Below are 24851 nucleotides of genomic sequence, written 5' to 3' on the forward strand. Positions count from 1 at the left end.
ATTTTTCCATTATTATCCATACATTTATTATATTTTTCTCGAGTTTTCTCTTTTTCACATCCACCCAGGAGATTACATATATTCCTAATTACTGAAGTTTTTTTAATTTTAATTTTCTTTTTTATAGATTTTTTTTTAAGATTTGGAAGAGGGAAAAGACAGTATGTTTTATGGGAATTTAAAGTTGAATACAATCTTAAGAGATCATTCACTAACTATTCACTTTACAAATAAGAGTTGGATGAACTTTTAAGATTGTATTCAATCTCAAACTTCCATGATAATTGTAAGTTTTAAAATAAACCAGTTATCCTACCCTACCATTCACTTAGACAAACAGCATCAGTCTATGTTAACATCCTTAGAAATACAGGATAACCACTGTATATACCGCTCAATTACTCCATGTCCTTAAACCTTAGCTTTTTATATTGTGAAGGTTCCCATAAGACCACAGGATTTAGAACTGACAGAAAAAAATATCATTTCCAAAGCTAGATGACAATAAACTGAAGACTAGGCACCTAACTCTGGTTTCAACAATCCTCAATTTGTTAGCTATACAGTTGTCAGATTTAAGAATTGGTAACCAAAAGAGTTGGTTTTTCTGGCTTTCTGCAAAATCTCATTGCAAATAATTCAGAATATTATATTAGTATAATGATATTTTGTAACGTTGCTTCAAGTGTGCCACCAACTAAAACATATTGGGACTTGGAGTTTGTTTTAAGTTATAATGAAGATTATTCTCATGATATTTGTTGTATTAGGATTTAACTTTTATGTTTATACATGTGCCATACTTAAGTAGTTTTGATTTTCCCAAGCAGTTTAATTCTCTGAAAAGGAAGAAGCACTAATTTTTGCCCAGTATATGGTTATATATGATTTAATTAAAAGTGGATTATGCTGTGTTTTACTGAGGCAAACAACATTATATTTACATAATAGTATTTTAAATTTTACAATCAAGTTACTATTAAACTTATATGGATTACCAAATTCATGCCTGTCCATAAGGAAAAATATTTTAGAATGTTTCCTTTTTGAAGATTACTTGAATCATATTGCCTAATCGATGAGTAAGTTATTAGTGTAAACAGCTACATTGCATCATAATTGGGAAATTTCCTGAATTCTGCAGAATCTTTTATGAATGGTATGTATGCCACTGTAGTGTTTTCACTGTTAGATTTCTTATTGCTTCCATGGCTGAGAAGTGGATTAAAATACGTGAAAATAGATGGAGACCAGCCAGGCTGATATACAGCTCAGTTCCATGACCACAATATGACCTTACAGATCAATCCCTGCAGTTCTGTTGATCCTTTCCATATCCCTGAAAAAGGGTAGGATGTTGGACTCAGGCCCTAATGGCCAACAAGAAAAGGATCTCTTGGTGGTCAGATTCTGCAGAGAAAAGAGAGTGACCTTGGGAGAAGGAGATGATCTCAGATTAGATCACCATGGTGAGAAATTAGGACTCGTTGCAGGTTACTTCAGTCCCTAAGAGTGAGTAACCAAAGAATCAAAAAAAGATAAGAGATTGTGACTCCATCAATGCCCAATACACAAACCCCAAAAAGGAGAATAATTTCAAAACACCTATAAGTAAAGCCTTAAAAACACATCTTGCCCATGGGAATAATTAGAATTCCTAGAAGAAATGAAGCAAATTTTCTTTTAAAATTTGAAAGTAATAGCAATGAAATGAGAAGCCTGGAAGAAAAAATTAGAAAACAAATGAGGGCTATGGAGGAAAGACTTGGAAAGAGAACTAACAGCTTAGCCCAAGACATGCAAAAGCTTACCCACATAACAAGATACCTGAAAATCAGAATGGACCAACAGAAGTTATTGACTTCATGAAAAATATTCAAAGTCAAAAGATTGAAAAAATAGAGAAAAATAAAACCACACACCTGGAAAATAGATCAAGGAGAGATAATTTAAGAATCATTTGACTACCTGAAAGTCATGACTTAAAAAAGCCACAAAAAAAGTATGGTATTTCAAGATACCATGAAAGAAAACTACTCAGACACTTCAGAACAAGGAGACAGAGTGAAAACAGTCACCTTCTTAAAGAAGCCCCAAAATGAATGGAACATTGTAAACAAAATCTAGACTGTCCAGGTCAAAGAAAAAGTAATGTAAACAGCCAGATAGAAAGAATTAGAGTACTGAAAAACCTCAGTCAGGATTTACCAAATACTACTTGTATGGAGCAGAGAGCATGGAAGTTAATATTAAGATAAAGGCATTCCATCAAGAATAACATAACCAGCAAAACTGAGTATAATCCTACAGAGGAACCCAAGGTACCTTTAATAAAATATAAACATCTAAGCATTCCTGATCATAGGACCAATGAATGGAAAATTAGAATTACAACTTGGGAATCAAGAGAAACATAAAAAAGTAAATACAAGCGAGCAATTGGAAGGGACTTTATAAAGATGAGCTATTTACATTCCAATAAGGAGGGGGATAATACAATGGTCTCTTCAGGTCTCAGTGCCATCAGGGATCATAGAGGGAGTCAAATAAGACAGAGCCTTGGAGTGATTTTATTGTGTTTTGATGTTGAAAGAAGAAAAAAGAGAAGGTGGAGGAAATTATTATCCTTCCTAATCTGCATCCAAGTACAAGTCTGTACAGATATGAAAAGGGTGGGGAATGCTGCCATCACTTAGACCATAGTTTCCTCTGAACTGGCCTAAGAAGCATAAAACTACACATGCACACACATGTTTAAAGCTTTTGTTGTAGTGCTATAGTCAGCTCAACAGGAAGAAATAGAAAGAGTGGGAAGAGTAGAATAGATTTAGGGAAGAATTAGTAGTAAATTAAAAGAAAAAACCCTAAGCTTGGGGGATTGGGCAGAAAGGGGTATTCAGAGGAATTTAAAAGAAAGCAAGGGTAAAAACCTGTGGTAAAATAGGGTCAGGGAGTAAAGAGAGGAAAAAGAAAAAAGAGAATAAGATGACAGGAAATACACAATTAATGATAATAACCATGGTTAGGATGAACTCACCCATAAAACAGAACAGGATAGCAGAGTAGATTAGACTGTAGAATCTGACATTGTTTATAAGAAACCCTGGAAACAAAGACTCAGAGTTAAAATAATGATTTGGAAGAAAAACTGTGATGTCTCAGTTGAACTCAAAAAAGGGCAGAGATGACAATCATAATTTCAAGACAAGGCAACAAAAAAAATTAATGATACAGTCTAAATTAATTTAGTTACTTAGTGGCATGCCAAACTACAAAGAAATAAAACTAGAAGGAAAAAAAAAAATGAAATTCACCTGGATGGACAAAAGGTTAAGAATATCAAGGAAATACTTTTTTTTTTAAATGGGAAGGAAGAGGACCTACCAGTACCAAATCTCAAACTATATTACAAGTAGTCTGAAATTTTGGTGTGGGTTAATAAAAAGTAGTTAATTAATGGAGCATAATAGACACAGAAGCAAACAGTCCAAGTAGTCTAATGTTTGATTAACTCAAAGACCCCAGCTACTAGAGTAAAGACTTCTCTGATAAAATCTGCTGGGAAAACTGAATGGAGGCTTGGCAGAAATTAGGTTTAGTTGAATATCTTATACCATATACCAAGATAAGATTAAATATAAAAGGTCACACCAAAAACTTACTAGAGCAACAAGGAAGACGTTGCCTTTCAGATCTGTGGATGTAGGAAGAGTTCGTAACCAAATAAGGAATAGAGAGAGTATTATTGAAGATAAAAATGATAATTTCAGTTGTATAAAATTAAGTCTTTGTGTCAACAAAGCTACTGTAGCTATGGTTAGAATAATTTTTTGCAGCAGTTTTCTCTGATAAAGGTCTCATTTCCAAGATAGATGAGGTACTGGTTCAGATTTACAGTAAGATCTATTCCCCAGTTGATAAATGGCCAAAGGTATGCATAGATAGATCTCAAGGGAGGAAAATCAAGTTTTCTAGTTGTACCAAAAAAAGATGTTCTTCATCAGTAATACTTAAAGAAATCTGAGGTTCTACATCATACCCATCAGATTGGCAGAGTTGACAAAAAAAGGGAAAATGACACGTATTGGGAGTGTCTGCTGAAATAGCAGAATATTAATGCACTATTGGTGGAGCTTTGAAATAGTCTACTCATTCTGGAAAGCAATTGATCTTTGCCCCAAAAGTTACTAACCCGTGTGCCCTTTAACATAACAACCTTACTACATAGGGCTTATCCCACCAACAAATAAAAGAGGAAGAGGTCCCATATCTACAGAAATAAGGCAGCTCTTTTTTGTAGTATATTTATAGTAAATTTACTATAAAATATACTTTTATATTTTATATGAATATATATTTATATATAATATATATTAAATATATGTATTTACTATAGTAAATTTACTATAAAAATTAATTTTACTATAACACCACTGCTGCAAAAATGGACAATTCTGAAGTTCTTAAGAATTCTTATTGATGCAGTGATGATCATCATGATTCCAAAGGACCAGTGATAATGAATGCTACTTACCTCCTGACATAGAAGTGATGGACTGATATGCAGAATGAAACAAAGAGTTTTGGACAGGACCAATGTGGGGATTTATTTTTCTTGACTTATTTGTTACAAGGGTCTTGCAATTTTCCCCTCAATACGACATGATGTGGCATAGAGGGAAAAAAAATACTTGATTATTGAAAGATAAATACAAGAGGTTCTTTAAAAAGATTTTCAAATAGTATTTATCATATTGCTAATGTAATTCAATGAATTCCATAATTTAAATTCTTTCAGATAATTTACTTTCTTTAGGAAAGTAGTATATAACATTAAGGACTAGATTTCTTTTCTTGGATTCACCCCAAATATATTAAAAGGGAAGGAGTATTTCAGATACTGATTTTTATTTATTCATTGTTCAGCTGGTTGATAGCAGTTCAGTTTAGTTCAGTATAAGAATTGGCATCCCTTTTTTCTAAAGAATATGCTTAATGAAACAGTTTTAAGTGGAAACTTGTATGGTATTGTCAAATAAGAATTATTTAGTGGGAAACAGGTTTAGGTTCCCATTTTTACTTTTTAGCTATGTGAATCTGAGTGGCTTAGTTATTAACCTCTGTGCCTTTTATTTCCTTATCTACTACCATCTCACTCTATTGGTTGTGAGGAGATTTGTAAATGTGATATTTTATGTCAAACGTTCTAGGTTTGTTTTTTTTTTGAAAGTTAAATTATTGAAATGAAGGTCAGTTTTGAAGATCTGTTAAATTAATTGAATTGTATCTGTTTTATGTGGTTGTGTCTTAATTTTTCATTTGCATTTATTAATAATACACTTCAAATTACAGTTAAAGATTCCACCACTATAAATAGCACAAGCAATAATAAGGAGGAAGATGAAGATTATGAGGGCCCTTTCAGGCCTGCAAAAACCCTGAAAGAAGGGAGTGTACTGGATATTCTGAAAAGTCCTGGTAAGATAATAATAAGTAGTTTTCTCAAGAAAATAGCTTCAAATTCAGATCTGTATTAATATTAATCACCTATCCTATTCTAGATCTTAAAATCATTACTGAGTAGATGATGTAGCCTTTAGAAATAGAGGTAGACAGATTTGTATCTGTTGCAGACAGAGAAACTTTTTTATTTTTATTTTTCTCATATATCCCTAGAATTTGGGAAAGCAGTTAACAAAGCTGAATCTTATAAATTAGGAAATGATGAAAGAAAAAATTGTTTGCATAGAAAATGGTTGAAAAGTAGAAAGGTAGGAGAGGGGGGATGTGGGGGCCTAGGTTATAAAGGTTTTTGAATTCCAAGTGGAGGATTTTCTATTTGAGGGCCACTGGAGTTTATTATTTATTGAGTAGAGTGGTAACAGTATTGATTGCATCAAGCCCCAGGACCTTGTAGAGACTCCTGAAAAGAGGTTTATAATCCTCTAAAGGAGTTTGACCTGACTATTCTCTAGGGAAAGACCAAGTGTGGATAAAGAATGTTACCTAGATTATAACATACATTTGAACAGACAGCATGAAGAGCTTTGCCATTAGTATGTATATCTGGCACTGGGTATTAGTTTGCCTAGTAGTCAAATTAAATTATGAGTACCCTTAAATTTGCTCTGGAACAGGGTTTGGCAAACTGTGGCTCTCATATGTTTAAAAACAGGCAGCATGAACCCTCGGGCAGTAGTTTACTTACTCCTGCTCTATAGAGTTAAGTTTAGAATCTTAAGTTCACGTATAAAAGTATAATTCAGCAGGTAAAAACAAAACTCTAGACCATGACAGTCTATTCTGAGAAATCTTTCTGGTGGTTATTGTGATTGCCCCCTACTTCAGGAGAGTAATGCTGTTGTTCCTGACCAATGTCATCATACATTATGGTTTGACTTAGTACTAAAGTCATTAATTTTTCAATTTTTTTCTTTTTTTCTGTCATCCCTTCCTCCTCCCCCCCGCCCCCCCATGCCAACTTTCCCACGCATATATTAGGTTTCACATCTCCAAAGACTGGTTCTCCTGCTGCTGTACAGCCTGCTACAACAAGCATAGAAGTTTATACCAGACCTGCAATAAGTACCTTTTCTTCTAGTGGACCAGGGTTTGGTGAAACTTTTAAAGCTGGAACTACTTGGCAGTGTGACACATGCCTAGTGCAAAACAAAGCTACAGACAATAAATGTGTAGCCTGTCAAGCTGCCAAAGTGCCACCAAAAGATATTGCTAAACAAACTGGAATGATGACACTGAGTAACTCTGTACGATCAACTCTGCCCACAGCAGGGACTTTTGGTTTTGGTGACAAATTTAAACCAGCCGTGGGAACTTGGGATTGCGATACCTGTTTAGTACAAAATAAACCTGAAGCTACAAAATGTGTGGCTTGCGAAACACCAAAACCTGGGACTGGAGTTAAGCAAACCTTGACATTGCCAGTGGCTTCAGAAAATGCAGTAACTGTGACTCCTTCATCTTCCAGTTATACTATAGCCACTGATACCTTGGGATTTGGAGATAAATTCAAAAAACCCAAGGATTCTTGGGAATGTTTAGTGTGCTGTGTGTTGAATAAAGGAGAAGACAGTAAATGTGTGGCCTGTATGTCTGAAAAACCAGGTAAGTTTTTCTTCCTTTTTCTGGAACAATTTTCCTCTTTAATAAGATTGCAATTCTCTACCATACCAATGAATGATATCATTCATGCTTTTAAGATGTTCATTTTTCTTTTCATCTCTCCTAATTTTCCTGTCACTTTAGATCAATAATGTCCCAGTGGGTTAGTGATGGTGGTTGGAGTTAATTTATCAAAAAAAGGTCTCATTCTTGCAAAAAAGTCTCTTCACAGGGGTATTTTGATTCCTTCTACTATCCCTGTTAAACATTTCCAGATACAATCTTCTTGGTTAAAAAAAGAGAAGGGAAGAATGGTTCTTTTGGAGACTCCTTTACAGTGGTAGCTTTTAGGTTGTCTGATACAAATCCACAAGAAATTTAATACAAATTGATGGTTCTTTTTCTTAGTGGTCTTGCTGTGAGATGAGCAGTACTGCAGTGACATTGTATCTACCCTGTCAACTAGTTTGCTTTAAGCTTTCCCCTTATTCATATAGACAAAAGAGGAGAAGCTGAGCTAACCTAGTGGTCTTTTAGGGAAAGAGAGATTTTATTCATGTACACATAACTATAATGTTTTATGGGAAGTTTATGTTTGATCTTAATAGGCATAAGTATCATTTTAAACATCAGGGGTGTGTGGGGGGGGGGGTGTGTGTTTAGCTGAAGTACTAAGTTTATGTCCTTGACGAATCACTAAAACTTGAGCATCCAGAAGAACCTAGTTCAGTGCAAGCTATTTTCAGATCAGAGTTGATAAAGGAATTTTTAAAAGTTCAGCCAAGATGGACTCATTATATAGTATTGTATAGTTTGTATAGTTTTTATAATGCTATTTAATATATAAATATTGTATTATTATATAATATTTAATATATATAATAATATAATAGCCATTGTATAGTTTTTATAATGCTATTTAATGACTGTGGTATATATCCTTTCAGATGATATTCAAGATGAATTAAGCTGTCTTGTGGGATTAGGGGTCATTTATTGCACCTACTGTGTTCTAGGGCTGTGACTACAAAGGTAAATAAATCAGCAGCCCCTGTTCTCAAAGAGGTTTTATGTTTTATTAGGAACAGCAAGTACACAAAAAATTTGAAAAATATACAGTGTATCTTCTGTCAGTTACAGAGAGTAAATGTGTTGGAAGTGGATCAGGATAGATTTCTTGTAAGGATTGAGACCTGAGCTGATCCTTTGAAGGAGCTAGGGATTCCATAATACGGGGATGAGGAGGAAGTGTATTCCATGAATGTGAGACCATTAGTATAAAGGCATGGAGATGGAAGATGGAGTATTTGGGGAACAACAAGCAGGCCAGTATCACTGGAAAATAAGTATGTAAAGGAAAATAATATGCAGTAAATCTAGAAAGATAGACTGGAGATAGGTTGTGAATGAAAGCCTTTAAATGCCAAACGAAAGAGTTTAGTTTAGCTGCAGGAGAGAAAGTGGAGTTTTTTTCAGACAGTATTTTAAGGTCAGACCTATGCTTTAAGATTGTAACTTTGTCAGTTGTGTGGAAGGTGGATTAGAAAGGGGAAAGCTGGGTGCTAGGAGACCAATTAGACTATTGCAAGAGGTGATGAAGACCTTGACCATCATAGTTGCCACAGGAATGGAGAGAAACAGATATGAGACTTAGCAAGTAATTAAAACACGAGGAATGAGATAAATGGAAAAGCCAAGGATGAACCTAAGGTTGCAAATTTGTGTGACAGGAATAATGGTACTTTCAGTAGAAATAGTGAAGTCAAGAAGAGTTTGGAGGGAAAGATAATTCTGTTTTGGACATAGTGATTTAGAGATGCCTATGGTACATCTAGTTGGAGATGTCTTATAGTCAATGAAAAAAATCAGAAAATTAGCAAGTATTTCAAGAGTTTATAACACTTTTCTTTCTATGGTATTTAGTAAGTTGTTCTTGAAATCCTCTAACATGGTCATACGGTACATATGGAACCTGAGGATAAGGTAAGACTGGATTATGAAATAAAATAGTTTAGCTTGATTACATTATTTTTCTATGAAATAGAAAACTTTTAGAACTTTTATTTAGACAGGGTACTTGGAAATGGGACAGGAAAGAATTCATCAAGAGAGTCTTAGGAATTTTTAAAAATTAGCTTAAGAAATAAGTCTTTGGTTCTCCTTGCTTATAAAGATTTAATTTCTCTTGCAAAATAAATGAATCGAACAGTGTATAGCTTGAGTGGAGACCTTAGCCCTTGCAAAAGTGCATTTTCATTCACGCACAGAATAGTTATGTATACTATATGAATGGCCACATAGTTTGGAAGGTTTATTTTCTAGGAATTTGTGTGTGCACATGGCAAGAGAATGTAAAAGGGGCCTGAGATTCTGTAATTTGCTGGGCAAAAAAGAGTCTTCTGCAGTGATCCTTTCTCCCTCTAAGACATACAGCATGCCACATTAATCTTTTCTTTCCCATTCCCTCTCCACTCCACTATCTACTCTCCACCTCCAGTGCATCTGGTGACAAGAATTCAGAATTGTCCTTTTTGTGTTGCCATCACTGTGTTATTGCGTCATTCTTTGCTTTGCCAGAAAAAAGCTCAGGGCAACAGTCTTTTCAGGGTTTTTGTTTTTAATTTGGAATTTAATGAACACCAACAAAATTTCCTGTGTACAAAGTAGAATGGGAAAAGAATACTTGAAAACACAATTTCACTTATAAAGTTAATTTTTTAGAAAGCATATGATGTATTTAACATGTTGGTTTCAAGGATCTTCTGCTTATTTGTTTCATTCTGAATTTCCATCAGTTCTCTTTTGTGCATGTTTTAAAAAAAAAAACTTTTGGGGGAGGGGGAATGACCAATGGCTAGCTCCACTGTCCTTCCCAAATTATTTCCCTCAAGAAATGCAAAAAGAAAAACAATCCTTGTAACAAATAAAAAAAAACCAAGGAAAACAAATCTATGTATTTGCCAAATCCAGAAATATCAGGAAGTGGCCATCATACTTCATTATCAGTTCTCTGGAATCATGGTTGATCATTGCATTGATCAGAGTTCTTAAGCCTTTCATATTACATTGTTGTTACTACGTGAATTGTTCTCCTGGTTCTGCTCATTTTCATAGTCCATCAGTTCATACAATCCTCGGGTTTTTTGAAACCATTGCTTTTGCCATTTCTTATGATGCAATTATTCCATTACAGTCACATACTATTATATATTATATGTTTGGCCATTCCCCAATTGATAGACACCCTCTTTATTTGCAGGTTTGGCTACAACAAAATGCTATAAATATTTTTTAGTACATGATTCTTTTCCCCCTTTGATCTCTTTGGAGTATGGAGCTAGTAGTGTATACCATATATGGTATACACAGTTAAGTGAATTGGGGCATAGTTACAAACTGCTTTCCAGGCCAGTGGTCCAGAAGCACTATTTCACAGTTCCACCAATAATGTACTGTAGTGCTCTTATTTTTCCGTAGTTACTCTAATAATGGGCATTTCCCTTTTTTCACATCTTTGCCAATCTGATAGAATCTGAGTGGTTTCTATTTGCATTTCTCTTATTAATGATTTATAGTATGTTTGTTATAGCTGTTGATCACTTGGATTTCTTCCTTTGCAAACTGCCTTTTTACCATTGATCTTTTTGGAAATGACTGTCATTCTTACATATTTTAATCACTTTATTATTTCTCTAATATAAGAACTTTATCAGAGCAGCTTGCTGCATTGAATTTTTCAGGGCAGTCAGTCTTAAAGGGTAACTTTTAATATCAGATTAAAATATTTGTCAGATGCTCTGAGTTACAGTTTTCATAATTTATTAGAGTAGGAGGAATAATTACCATATCAAGGCATTGTATTTGAATTATTTTAAAATATATGTGATGTGTAGATAATTTTTAGCCATTTTAAACACAACATCAGTAACCCTACTCTACTAATCATATTTTCTCATTTGAATGGACAATACAGTTTGTAAGCTCTTATATGCAATGCAGTAACCAGGTCCTAGACTTTTATAACATCTGACATTTTAATGTTTAAATGCATGCATTTATTAAGTACATTATATGTGCATGGTACTGACATAGTCTTAGGGTTGGGTTGTGAGAGAGCTAGAAGTGACCTTAGAGATCATTTAGTCCTACCTATTAATTTTATAGATGAGGAAACTGCAGCCTTGAGAAAGTATAAATGACTTGTGTAAATTCATATAAGTAACAAATGAGCTGGAATTCAAACTCTCATCTCCAGATCAATGTTCTTTTCACTGTAGTCTGTCTTTTTTTCCCCAGTTTAGCTCTGACAGAGCACAGGGTTTGGTTAGCCTGTGCTGGAACAATGAGAAGGATAGGGAAACCATTGTCTGTATGTAAGTGCTGAGCAGTACCACTAGGTAGGAGAGTTGATAGTTTTTTATTTGACAGAAACTTATCCAACATAAAGTATTGGGTGTAAATTTGGATTTATAGCTAAGGAACATTTTTTTCTTTTAAGGATGATAGACTTTATGATTTTTCGTGTTAGCTAAGAGCTCTAACAGAGAGCTATCATATCTACAGTAATGATTATTTTAGGGTTTGACACTTTTTGTCAGAATATAACTTCATTTAGAGAATGAAATAGGATTGTGTCTTGTAAACATGCACTATTTGGAGTCCTTTATAATTCTTTTCAAGAGGTAACACCACTTAGAAAAGTCGTTTTTTGTTTGTGAGTACTAGAATGTTTTAAATTTTACTTGAGGTTATTGTATAATATTCTGCTGTAAACACATGGGAAACCAGTTTCTTTTGTTTTGCAGTAAGTTAGATGTCACTGTATGAAAATTAGCTATAGAAATAAAGCAAACGTGCTTGAGTTGTTATAAAATTGCCAGTGACTTTTGATTCTGTTTTTAATGTATATGATTGGTATAAAGAAGTACCGAGTTTTGAAATTTAACTGTTTTTAGATGTGATTTAACGGGAATAAAGAAATACAGAGTATCTTAGCAGGTATTAAGGTGCTTTTAAACAAGATGTCAGGCCAACCTTAGTGCATCTTAATTCTTCCTTACCCATGTTAAGAATCAATCAATCAATCAGAAAACATTAATTAAATGCCTGCTGTGTGTCAAGGCCTGGAGAATACAAAGACACAGATAAAATGGTCCTTGCTCTTAAGGAGCTTACATATTATCAGGAGAGACATATGCATGTTTTTAAGTCCCTTTAGAGTAAACATGTTAGTTTATGGGAGGGAGGGCACTAGTGGGGTTAGCAGGGAATCAGGAACAGTTTCAGGTAAAAAGTAGCAAATAAGCAGTCTTGAGTAAAGTAGAGCATTTACTAGATGAAGATGAAGAAGGAATGCTTTCTAGGCATGGGATAATACAATTACTACAAAAGGATGGAGACAGGCAATGGAGCTGTGTGTGAGGAATGAACAGCAAGAAGGCCAGTTTGGGGGCAGCTAGGTGGCACAGTGGATAGAGCACCGGCCCTGAAGTCAGGAGGACCTGAGTTCAAATCCAGCCTCAGACACGTAACACTTACTAGCTGTGTGACCCTGGGCAAGTCACTTAACCCCATTGCCTAGCCAGAAAAAAAGAAGAAGAAGAAGAAGTCCAGTTTGGCTGGACCCACATTGTATGGGAGAGGGAGTAATATATAATAAGACTGGAATGGTAGGTTGGGAAGGGCTTTAAAAGACAAACAGGAGTTTATATTTTATTCAAGAGCCAGTAAGAAGCCACTGGAATTTATTGAGTAGGGAAGCAACATGGTTAGATCTGCAGTTCAAGAAAATCACTTTGGCAGCTGAATGCAAACCCCATTGAATGCCATCTCATCTGTAAATGTTGCCCCAGTGGTTTTCACATTTAATAGATTTGTTTCCACTAAGTAGAAAAAGCAAACAAAGGTTGAACATGAGCTAAATTGCATTACTTGAGAGATCTACTTATGAACTAAAGGAATCCTAATATTTTTTCTCTTCCTGTTACCTTTTAGGAGGAGGTTCAGTGCCTGTGCCATGTAGTAGTACAACTTCTGTTTCCATGCCTTCTGGAGGATTTCTAGGATTAGACAAATTCAAGAAACCTGAGGGAAGTTGGGACTGTGAAATGTGCCTAGTGCAGAATAAAGCAGATGATATGAAGTGTGTAGCATGTGAAAATGCAAAGCCAGGCACAAAATCAGAATCTGTAGGTAAGTAGTCAGTCAAGATATTGTTGCCATTCCCTAACCCCACCCCCAACCCCACCATCTCCAGGGTTAATTTTACACTCTTTTTAAGTGATATGTCATCAAGTTACCATTGGTATTATTCAAAGCTATTTCTTGAAAATTTTCATAGTAAGCCAGATTATGTGTCATCAGAATTTGTATGTTTTGAGCTGTAAAGATGATTCCATTATTTATTTTCCCAGTAGGGTATGATAACACTTAAAAACTTCTCTTGCACATTCTGCCAATTAGAAATTCAGTTGGGTTAATTTTTATAATTCAAATTTTATAAATGTATTCTGGTGAAGGTTAACCCTCATTTAGAATTTGTTAAATGACTAGGACCTGAAGAGTAATTATTAGTGTCTTGATGTTGGCTTGGAGGGAAGCTGCTAAAATAAGAGCATCTTCGGATTTGTCCTTGGCCTACACTCTTTATTTAACAATTTAATATATGATGTGGTTGAAGGCAGAGATAGCATACTTACAAAATTTGCAGAAAATATAATGCTATAAGAGGAGTAGCTAATACAGTGGGTAGATGACAGTAACAAAAGTTTAAAACAGAAAAATAACACTTGTAAGTTAAAGAGAGGACGAGGCTACACAACAGTTTATTTGAAAAAGAGAACTAATTTATGTCATCCTGTAGTTTGTTTAATGTTTTGTATATGTTATCTAATTTGAGCTTCACAACAACCCTATGAGTATCTTGATTTTGAGTATTCTTGAGTATTGAGTGATACTTGATTATTATGCCCATCTTCCAGATTAGCAAAATGAGGCTCAGAGAGTATTAGGAGGTAGGATTTTTGAACTCAGGTCTCCAAGTCTAGTAGTCTAGGAATACCACATTGCCTCTCTTGGGGTTTTAGTACACTGTCAACTCACAAGTCACCAGTGCAACATATAGCAAGCCAGAAAGGCTTATGTGATCTTGGGCTACATTTTTTTTTCCACTTTGCTTTTTGGTGAGGCAGTCAGAGTTGAGTGACTTGCCCATGGTCACACAGCTAATAAGTGTCAAGTCTCTTAGGTTGGATTTGAATTCAGGTCATCCTGACTCCAAGGCCAGAGGTATATGCCCTGCGCCGCCTAGCTGCCCCATAGGCTACTTTTAAAAAGCATCATATCTAGATGATAGTCTTACCTTAATTTTGCTGTCAGACAGCATCTGGATTTTTGTGTTTCTTTCTGGGTGCCATGATTTGGGTAGAACATTGATAAATTAGCAAGCCTTGAGGAGGAAAGAGCTAGAACTGGAATTCAGAAAAGAAGGGTAGGATAAAGAAGAACTTTCTTGACCTATTTTTGAACTTACTTAGGACCTTTGGTTAATAATAGCTCACATCTACATAGGGCTGTAAGGCTTTGAAGTATTTTACAAATCATATGACCCTCACAACAACCCGTAGTCTTGCTGCCATTATTTTTATAGATGAGAAATAGTCTAAGTCTTACTATCAAAAAGATGTTATGATTGCCCAGGATCACATAGCTAGTAAACAGCCAGGACAGAATTTGAATCCAAGACTTCTGACTTACAGGCCATTAGTCTCTCCATCATATCATTATTGGTTGAGTTTGGTGGAGTAAACCTTAGGTATTCTCAGTTTAGTTTATTGCAGGGCAGTGTCGTGCAGTAGATAGTGCACCAGGCCTGGAGTCAGGGAAAACTCATCTTCCTGATTTCCGGTCTGGCCTCAAACACTTAGAAACTCTGTGACCCTGGGCAAGTCACTTAACTCTGTTTGCCTCTGTTTTTTCACCTGTAAAATGAGCTGGAAAAGGTAATGGCAAACCACTACAGTATCTTTGCCAAGAAAACCCCAAATGGGGTCACAAAGTGTCAGAAATGACTGAAATGACTTTCTAACAACAAAAAAATGTGTTGTGTGTCCTGTCCTACTCTGTATTATCAGTATAATACAGTGTAATATCTCACTGAAAAATTCTTTTGCAGAGAAAGAAAAATGTAGGATCATTCACAAATGTCTTGTTACCTTAAATTTTAAGCTGAGCGGGGCAGCTAGGTGGCGCAGTAGATAGAACTCTAGCCTTGGAGTCAGAAGGACCCAGGTTCAAATTCAGCCTCAGACACCTGACACTAGCTGTGTGACCTGGGCAAGTCACTTAACCCCTATTGCCTCATCCAAAAAAAACCAATTAAGCTGAGCAGCTAGAGACTTGACCTCTGTTTTCTTCTAAAAAAAAAGCATTGGGTCAGTTCACTCAACTGTTAGAACAACTCCCATGTGGTTTTCTGAATCTCCAGGTTGCTGTGTTTCTTTTTGTATATTGTGAGATGAGCCATTTGATACTGTCAACTTAGATCACTGACTTCAGACACTTGGTCATTATTACCTACAAAATAAACCACAGTCATACCTCTGTATTTGCAGAATTGGTTCTAAGTAGTTTTGTTGTTTTTATTCTTTGGAGAAAGTAGCTACAATTCTGCATGATAAATAATTCAGTTTTGTTTATTTTTAAGGTTTTGGCACCCCTTCCTCATCTTCAGACTCTGGAGCCCCATCCTTCAAATTTGGTATTCCAGTATCCACTTCTGAGTCTTCTCAGACGGTAGCAAGCACAGGAAGTTTTAAATTTGGTGAACAAGGGGGCTTCAAATTAGGCGTGTCATCAGATTCTGCATCTTCAAACCCCATGAGTGGGGGCTTTAAGTTTTCTAAGCCTGTAGGGGACTTCAAATTTGGAGTTTCATCTTCTGACTGTAATTCAGAAGAGAGTAAAAAAGACAGTCAGAATGATAGCAGTTTTAACTTTGGAGTTCCTTCTGGCTTAAGCAATCCATCTCCTTCAGTGTCATTTCAGTTTGGGTCACCCAATCCTGGGCCACAAGAAAAGAAAGAGGAGCTTAATACATCTACAACAGCGGGTTTCGCATTTGGTACGGGTGTTACTGTTAGTCTCACCCCTGCTGCTGCCACCGTCACCATGACCTCTTCTGAGAATAAGACTGGAGTGGGTGGCTTCAGTTTGGGATCAACTGAAACAAAAAATACGGTAGTGACTCCTTTTGCATTTAAAAAACCAGAGGAAAATAAGGAAGAAACCCCTGGAGCCAAGGGAGGAGGGTTCAGTTTTGGCAGTGTAGAATCTGCTTGTCTGCCATCTGCTTCAGTGTTTGTTATGGGGAGGACAGAGGAGAAACAACAGGAGCCTGTCACCTCTGCTACTTCTCTAGTATTTGGGAAGAAAGCTGACAGTGAGGAGCCAAAGTCTCAGCAGGTGTTTTCCTTTGGGAATTCTGAGCAAACCAAAGATGAGAGTACAGCAAAACGTGCATTTAGTTTTAATTTGACAAAACCAGTGGAGAATCAGACTGAGCAATCAACAAAGGTCTCTTTTGCTTTTGGGACTCAGACTAGTACTGCAACTGGTAAGTTCATGTGATGGCTTGATTGTAAAATTCAGTAACGCTTAATTCAGTGATCTTAATATAAACTGTTCAAAAGTTATAGTTTTCTACTCTAAGAATGAGCAACTTATTCCCATCTTTTATTGATATAATCGGTTTTTTATTATCTGAACAAGGCACAAGGAATTGATAAATTATCTATTTTCCTCAGTGATAGAACAAAGGTAATCAAATTATGAGAGGCAGGGATTGGGAAAACTAGTCTCTGGAAAGAGTAGAGTATTCAAAGTGGAATATTTTCACATGTTTTAATCTCTTTGAAGTAAAGGGAATAAAGCTGCTCTCAGCTTATCTTTTACCTGTAGAAAAAAATAAATTGCTGGAAAGATAAATATATTCTTCCTTTTTTAGAAATAATCCAGTTTTTAAATGGAAGAAGGGTAGCTAGGTGGTGCAGTGAATAGTGTACTCGTCCTGGAGTCAAGAAGACCTGAGTTCAAATCCTGTATCAGACGTTTATTAGCTGTGTGACCCTGGGCAAGTCACTTAACCCTGTTTGTCTCAGTTCCTCATCTGTAAAATGAACTGGAGGAGGAAATGGCAAAACCATTCCAGTGTCTTTACCAAGAAGACCCCAAATGAGGTCACGAAGAGTCAGACAGAACTGAAATGACTCAACAACAACAAAAATGGAAGAAACAGTGTTTAAAAGAAAATCATCAAGAAAAACCCAGGAAAAAATTATTCCCTGCTCAGGGGTGGCAGAGGTGTGGGGTGTGTGTGTGTGTGTGTGTGTGTGTGTGTGTGTGTGTGTGTGTGTGTGTGTGTGTGTGTGTGTGTAGATACTTATTGTGGGTAGGAAATGAATAGGTACATGGAATTTTGAAACATTGAACCTAGCATCTACGTAGATAATACAGTTTTGATAAATGTTACTTTTATTAATAACTGTATTTGCCCAGTCTGAGTTTGGGTACTGTTTCTCAAAAATATTTTATATACGTGATAATCATTGCTAATTAATCTTTTAATTGTTCTTGAGGGCAGGTATTATTTTATTTATTTTTTTCTCCTTTGTAATCCCCAGTGTCTGCCACACTGGACACTCCACAGTTAGTCAGTCACTAAACATTTAAGTGCCTGCTGTGTTCTAGGTGCTGTGCTAAGTGGCAGGGACACACACACACACACACACACACACACACACACACACACACACATAGTCCCTGCCCTCAGCAGGCATAAGGTTTAGTGGAGAAAGATGCTGGGGGCATGTTTAAGTCAGTCAGAGAAGTCCCAGAGTAGTGTAGCCATGTGAGAAACGAGATGTCCAAGCTGAGCTTTTTTTGTGTGTGTGTTTTATTTTTTTCCTCAGTTACATGTAAAAAACAATTTTTAAAACTTTGAGTTCCAAATTCTCTCCCTTCCTCCCCCTCCCCTTCAGCCCCCACCTCCATTGAGAAGGCAAACAGTTCAATATAGGTTATACACGTGTAGTCATGTAAAACACTTCCGTAAGTCATGTTGTGAAAGACTAACTATATTTCCCTCCATGCTATCCCACTCTCCATTTATCCTATTCTCTCATCCTGTCCTTCCTCAAAAGTGTTTGCTTCTGATTCCCCTGTACCCCAATCTACCCCTCCTTCTATCACTCCCCCATCTCTTATCCCCTTCTCCCTCTACTTCTTATAGGGTAAAATAGATTTCCATACCCAACTGAGTGTATGTTATTCCCTCTTTAAGCCAAATGTGATGAGTAAGGCTCACTCGTTGTCTCTCACCTCCTCCCTTTCCCCTCCACTGTAAAAGCTTTTTCATGGCCTCTTTTATGTGAGATAATTTGCTCCATTCTACCTCTCCCTTTCATGAACTTCATGGCTCCACCTCCCAATCAAGAAGCAGAAGGTAGTGATGAAGTGGAAGACCAAGGCTGATGAGACCTTTGAGGATGATGAGGTCATCCCAGTAGTGAGTTTCTTGGGATGTGATGGAGAAATCTCAAAGTATTATAGCCATAGGTATTTGCTTGTTGGTTACTTGATTGATTCTTAAAGATAGTGGCTATAAAACTTATCAACCCTGAAAATCAGTTTTAGCCTGAATAGGTTTGAGCCACAAGTAGGATTTTCTATAGTGTTTGTCTCTTTTGGATTACCTGTAAATTTACATAGGTTCTTTGATGGGCTTTATATGTTTATTTATTTATTTATTCATTTATTTGTTTGTTTGTTTGTTTTGCGGTGAGGCAGTTGGAGTTAAGTGACTTGCCCAGAGTCACACAGGTAGTGAGTATTATGTGTCTGAGGTCACATTTGAACTCAGGTCCTCCTGACTCCAGGGGGCATGCTTTATATGCTCCCCTTTAATGGGCCCTTGAAAGAGGTTATATTTGTCACTTTTGAATTTGAATCACATGTATTTATATTGGTTGCTCTTAATTAAGAAGCTTTCCTACTGACTACAAATCAACATTTTTATTATAGAAACTGAGACTACTAGAGCTACAAGGAAAGCACTCTTGCTTTGGATAGCATAAGGCCACTACTAATATACTTTAAAAAAAAAAAACCTTTAGTGAGAAATTTTGATAGAAACAACTTAATATGAATCCTCATTGATTTCAGTAGCATCAGAAATGGGAACTTGCAGCTTTGTTGTAATATGCTTCTTTTATAATGGAATAAGCAATCACATAACAAAGTCAGAACAGATTTCAGTATGAGAAACTGAAAGTGGGAAAGTGAACAGAGTCTGGGAAAATAAAAATGATGGATTTCAGTGTGATTTTATTTAAAATAACCTATGCCTTCTCTAAGGGAGGAGGAAAAATTATGAAGAGCTCAAAGTTTGCATTGATTTGAAAATTGGCTTCTCAGGTTGGATGATTTAAGGAAATACACATCTTTTTAGAAATGGCATCATTTGTTAGTCTTTAAAGCAGTTTCAGTTTCCTATAAGTTCTTCTTTTGAGGGAGCATTTACTATCCTAAACTCAGACCTCTGAAAGTCAGCCTTTAATTTATCTGCTTAAAACTATGGAGATGAAAAATTAGCCTACTTTAAGTAGATATGTTAGCTTTACCAGAGAGGATAATGTTTCTGATAGTCATACTGTTTTGGGGTAGGAAAAGGAGAAGACATTATCAATTTCCCCTACTTTCCACTGGAATTTCTTTAGGAGTGTCTTATTTTAGTTCTTAAATTAGAAGCTTTTTAGATGCATTTTTGGCACCAAATTATTTGGTCATGCCTGAGTTTGGGAGTAGATGCATAGAAGAAAGTCTTGCTTTAAGTTGCCTTTGTAATAAAATGGGAAAATAACTTGAATATTTAAAGATGTTAAGCCAAACAGGCATCATCTGAACGTAATTCTGAATGGGGAAAAAGACATAGTATCAAAGAAAATTCCAGTTTTTTATTATAACACCAGAAAAATGAGTTAATTAAGATGATGGTCTGAACCATAAAATACTGAATTTGTATAGTACTTGGAATCCTTCATCCTTTTGTCATTCAGTCATTCATTCACGTATGATTCTGCATGACCCCATGGACATTGTGATGGAATTTTCCTGGCGAAGATACTGGAGTGATTTGCCATTTCTTTCTCCAGTGTGTCCCTGTTTTACAGATGAGGAACAGAGGCAAATAGAGGTTAAGTGACTTGCTCAGGGTCACATAGTAAGTGTCTGAGACTGGATTTGAATTCAGATCTTTCTGGTTCCAGGCACAGTGCTATATCCAATGCACCAGCTGGCTGCCCCTCGTCCTTTTGTGGAACATGAGAAATTTTTCTAAACCTTGGAAATCTCTTGAATCCACATCTTTGTAACTACTAAAAATTAGCTTCATTTGTTTGGTGTTTATAGTGCCTAATAGAGTGTCATATCATTTACTGTATCCCAGTACCAGTGTAGTTTTCTATTAATATTCTGAATCTGAAATTCTGTGAAATTAATTTGCCTGAAATGAGAGAACTCTAGAAAGTGAACAGAGACAGTAAGAGAAACCTAATATTTAAGTTAATAGCTTTATGGTCCAACCAGACAGGAAAGTTTTCACTTGTGGCGAAGACTTTGTGCCTATGGTGAAGTAGGTGAAAAATGAGCCCCAAATTCCAGAATTTAATATTGGTTGTCCAGGGTACATCAGGACTTAGTGATCTCTAGGTACCTTCACTACCTTAAATGTTTAAAAATGAAAGCTATAGTTGTAGGCATGTCCCTTGAAATTTCCTGGTAGTATTGAAACACACACTTCTTTTGTCATGATGTCATAGTGTCTTGAGTAATTGGATTTTAAGAACTTTTCACTGTTTGTGTTTTGCAGATCAAGGAGCAGCAAAGACAGTCTTCAATTTCTTGAGCAGTAATTCCTCCAACTCAAATGTACCACCACCAACTACTTCTGCTGGTGGTGGTATGTTTGGGGGTGTCACCTCTGCCTCCAACCCACCTGTTACTGCCTTTATGTTTGGACAGGCCAGCAATACTGGGACCAGTACTGCCTTTGGTAACCCCACAGAATCCAGTGCGTCTCAGTCTTTTGTCTTTTCTCAAGAAAGCAAACCAGCCACCACATCTAGCACAGGTGTTGCTGTTGGCCCATTTGTCTTTGGCACAGGAGCCAATAGCAATAATACTGCAACCTCCAGCTTCAGCTTTGGAGCCACTACTTCATCTGCCTCTGCAGGTATATTTAAAATACAAGGGGTAGGGTGGGTAGTTAGTATTGAAATTGCATCATAGCTTTAGGGGATTTTCTTGCTTATATTTGTATCCCTAGTTCTGGCACGTAGTAAATATTTACTAAATTATTTTTCATTCATTCATCTCTAAGGCAGCTAGATGAAAGAGTATATAGCAGCCCTGGGCTCCTGTAGGAATTAGGAATCCTGAATTCATATCTAGCTTCAGACATTTAGAATCTTTGTGATCCTGGGCAAAATGCTTAACTGATCTGCCTCAGTTTTCTCAACTATAAAATGTGGATAATATAATATCTACTTCTCCAGGTTGTTATGAAGATTGAATAAGATAATAATAAAGCACTTAGCACAGTGGTCCTCAAATAGTAGGCACTTAATAAATGCTTGTCTCTTTTGTTCCCACTTCCTTTTATTTATGGTAGTCATATCTGTCTAGAGTCTGTAGGCTTGAGTTTTTAAATAGTTTTATAACTATTTCAATAAAATTGATTCCCCTATAATTCTGTGTATTTAAATTTTGTGTATTTGAAAATCATTAATGTTTTTGAAAGGGCTCATAGTCTGCATCAGAGGCACAAATAAGTTAATAACCCCTGTCTCTCCCATTTGGCTCAGAAAGTTATAGGCTTTCTACCCTAGGTATTATTGGGTGAGAATTTTGATAATTCCCATTTCTTGTTGATTCGGCCTCTGCATCATCTCTTGCATGCATCATCTTTTCATTCACATGAACATTGCCCTAGTTCAGGTCTTCATGTGCTTCCAGTCTTGGCTCTGATTCATTCTTTACACAGCTGCCAAATTGATAATTCCTAGGTTAAGTGTCTGACATTATTGCACAGATATCTTTCTCAAATATACCTATTAGGTTAGAATAAAGTAAAAAACTCCTCCACCCGACATTTAAAGCTCTCAATGATCTGGCTCCCACCTGTCTTTTTTAAATTGTTATTGATGCATTTTGTTTTGTACTGTCATTTGTATCATCATTTTCTGGCACATTACACTGCGCACTCCAAAAAACCCCAAAAAGATAAGCAAAAATGACCTTGTTTGATAGCGTTCTGTACCTCTAATCCCCCCACCTCTGCTGAGAGGAGGGAGGTGTATTACATCAAATGTTCTCAGGACCAGAGATTTATATTTCGTGTTTTCCAAGTCTCCTTTTTTCACTTTGCATCATTTTATACAAGTCTTCCCATTTTTCTCTAAATTACTCATTTGTTGTTTTTCATGGCCCAATAATATTACATTACATTAATATACCACAATTTTTTCAGACATTCCCCGATCGATGGGCATTTTGTTTCTTAGGATTGTAGATTTAGACATAGAAGGGACTATAGGTGTTATCTGGTCCAACCCCTTTGTTTAATGGATTAGAGAACTGAGGTCCAAAAAGCTTAGGTGACTTGCCTGAGGTTTACACAGGTGGTAAGTAGCAATCTATAGTCAAAGAGAATTTGAACCCACCTCTTCTAACTCCAAATCCACTACTTTTTTCAATGGCACCATCTTGCTCTTCATAAAAGCAACTAATAAATGACAATATCAAAATTCAGTTTAACTGTAATTAATTATAGTGATCAATCTTGCTTCCAGAAAACAGATGAGGAAATATATTTCTTTCTCTCCTCAGTAAAGGAGGGAGGAATTACAGGTATGCTATGTTACATATGCTGGTAGATAAGGTCCCTTTAGCTCAGCTCTTTTTCTTTGTTATGATCAAAATTTTGATGAAAGATGGTATGTATCTGGAAGTGATTGCTGGGGGAAAAAAGAGAAAAGACATCAATAATGTGATTTTTTTTTCCTCCTTGAGGTGGGGAGTAGATGTGAGAAAGATTGCTAAGTACTAGCAATGCCAAGCTGAGGAGTTTTATTTTATGTTGGATCCAGTAGTTAGTCACTGAAGGCATTTGCAGGGGAGTAACAGTCAAACCAGGGTCCTAGGAATATTAATTTGGTGGCTATGTGGAAGACTGATTGGAAAGAGACTTTCCCACATCATTCCAGAATAGTGGGACCATTTTATAGATGGCTTCTTATAATTTTTGATAGTTTTGTTTTAGAGTGACAACTCAAGTTTTAATTTGCATTTCTCACATCCAACCTACTTTTTCAGACTGACTTCATATACTTACCTGCATGTACTCTACATCAGAGCAAACTTCTAGGTTCTTCCCTGAAACTCTCAACTCTAGCCTCCATTTTGCTGTCTTTGTAGAGTCTCCCTTTCTGCACCTTCATTCCTGTGGCCTCATTTGATTGTCACTATAACACTTCTAGGTAGACAGGGCAGATATCACCATTCTACAGATAAAGAAAATAAATCCTAGGGGTTAGGAATTGCCTGTGGTCACCCAACTCCTAAGTGTGGTATATTCAGGACTGGAATGTGCTCAGCGTACAGAATGGCTTCTGTTTACTTAGAATGAAAATTTGGGGAGGCGTAATAGCCTTTATGGGGTGATAAGTCTTAATCTGGGGGAATTTCAGAGGCTCTCATCCAGTCCCCTCATTTTTACTTATGAGGAAAGGGAGGCCCAAGAAGATTAAATGACTTGTCCAGGGTTACACAAAATCGTAGTGAGCATCAGAGGCAAGATTGGAAACCGTCATTAGGCTCCAGAGCCAATTCTCTTTTAGCCTTAAAGATCTAGTCCTACATCCCCACTTTTCATTTTTCACAATAAGGACTGAGGCCCAGGAAGTATAAAATAACAACCATAGTTGCATAGTTAGTTGATGGTAGCTAAAAATGAAACTGAGATGCCCTTGCTCCTGGTCTAGCACTTTCTACTATACCATGACACTTCTACAGGAATAGATTTTCTTCTTTTTCCAAAAGTGGGGCTCAAGTTAAGACTTGAAAACTAAAAGCTTTGAGTTATCAAAAATTATCTCCAGATAATTAAACTTGGTTACAGAGTTAATGAAAACATTTTTGTACCTCTAGGTTCTTCTTCCTTTATATTTGGTGCTGGGTCTTCAACACCTTCTGCCAGTCCTGCATTTGGTACCAGCCAGACCCCAGCATTTGGACAAAGTCAAGGTGCCAGTCAGCCTAGTGCTCCAGGCTTTGGATCTTTATCATCATCAACATTATTTTCAACTGGTTCCCAGCCCCCAGCCCCTGCTTTTGGGTCAGTGTCAAGTAGCAGCCAACCTTCTGTCTTTGGACAACCGCCTGCTCAGCAGTCTGGATTTGGTTCTGGCACAACTCCTAATTCCAGTAAGTGTGTATTACTTCAAAAACCTATGTGAGTCTTCATAATAACATCCTTTTCTAAAGGGCTTATCTTGATCCTTGCCTTTGTAGGGAGAAATTTCCTAAAATATGATGTATTTGGAGGAATATGTTCAGGACTTGCATTAAAATTTCAGTTTCCAATATTCATCTTAATATCAACTTTCTGTATGTTA

The 24851-nt window shown here is 36.3% G+C and overlaps 1 protein-coding gene across 1 annotated transcript in view; it reads left to right on the forward strand.

The window, feature by feature from the left end:
- Window positions 1-24851, forward strand: part of NUP153 (nucleoporin 153) — a 75760-nt gene that overhangs the window by 46976 nt on the left and 3933 nt on the right. The window contains exons 15-20 of the mRNA XM_020986810.2: window positions 5353-5478; window positions 6502-7125; window positions 13117-13314; window positions 15827-16735; window positions 21047-21409; window positions 24385-24660. Coding sequence (XP_020842469.1) covers window positions 5353-5478; window positions 6502-7125; window positions 13117-13314; window positions 15827-16735; window positions 21047-21409; window positions 24385-24660 — 2496 coding nt within the window. The remainder of the gene's footprint in view (window positions 1-5352; window positions 5479-6501; window positions 7126-13116; window positions 13315-15826; window positions 16736-21046; window positions 21410-24384; window positions 24661-24851) is intronic.

This window comes from Phascolarctos cinereus, unplaced genomic scaffold (genome assembly GCF_003287225.1).
Source record: "Phascolarctos cinereus isolate Bilbo 61053 unplaced genomic scaffold, phaCin_HiC Scaffold_4;HRSCAF=312, whole genome shotgun sequence".
Lineage (NCBI taxonomy): Eukaryota > Metazoa > Chordata > Mammalia > Diprotodontia > Phascolarctidae > Phascolarctos > Phascolarctos cinereus.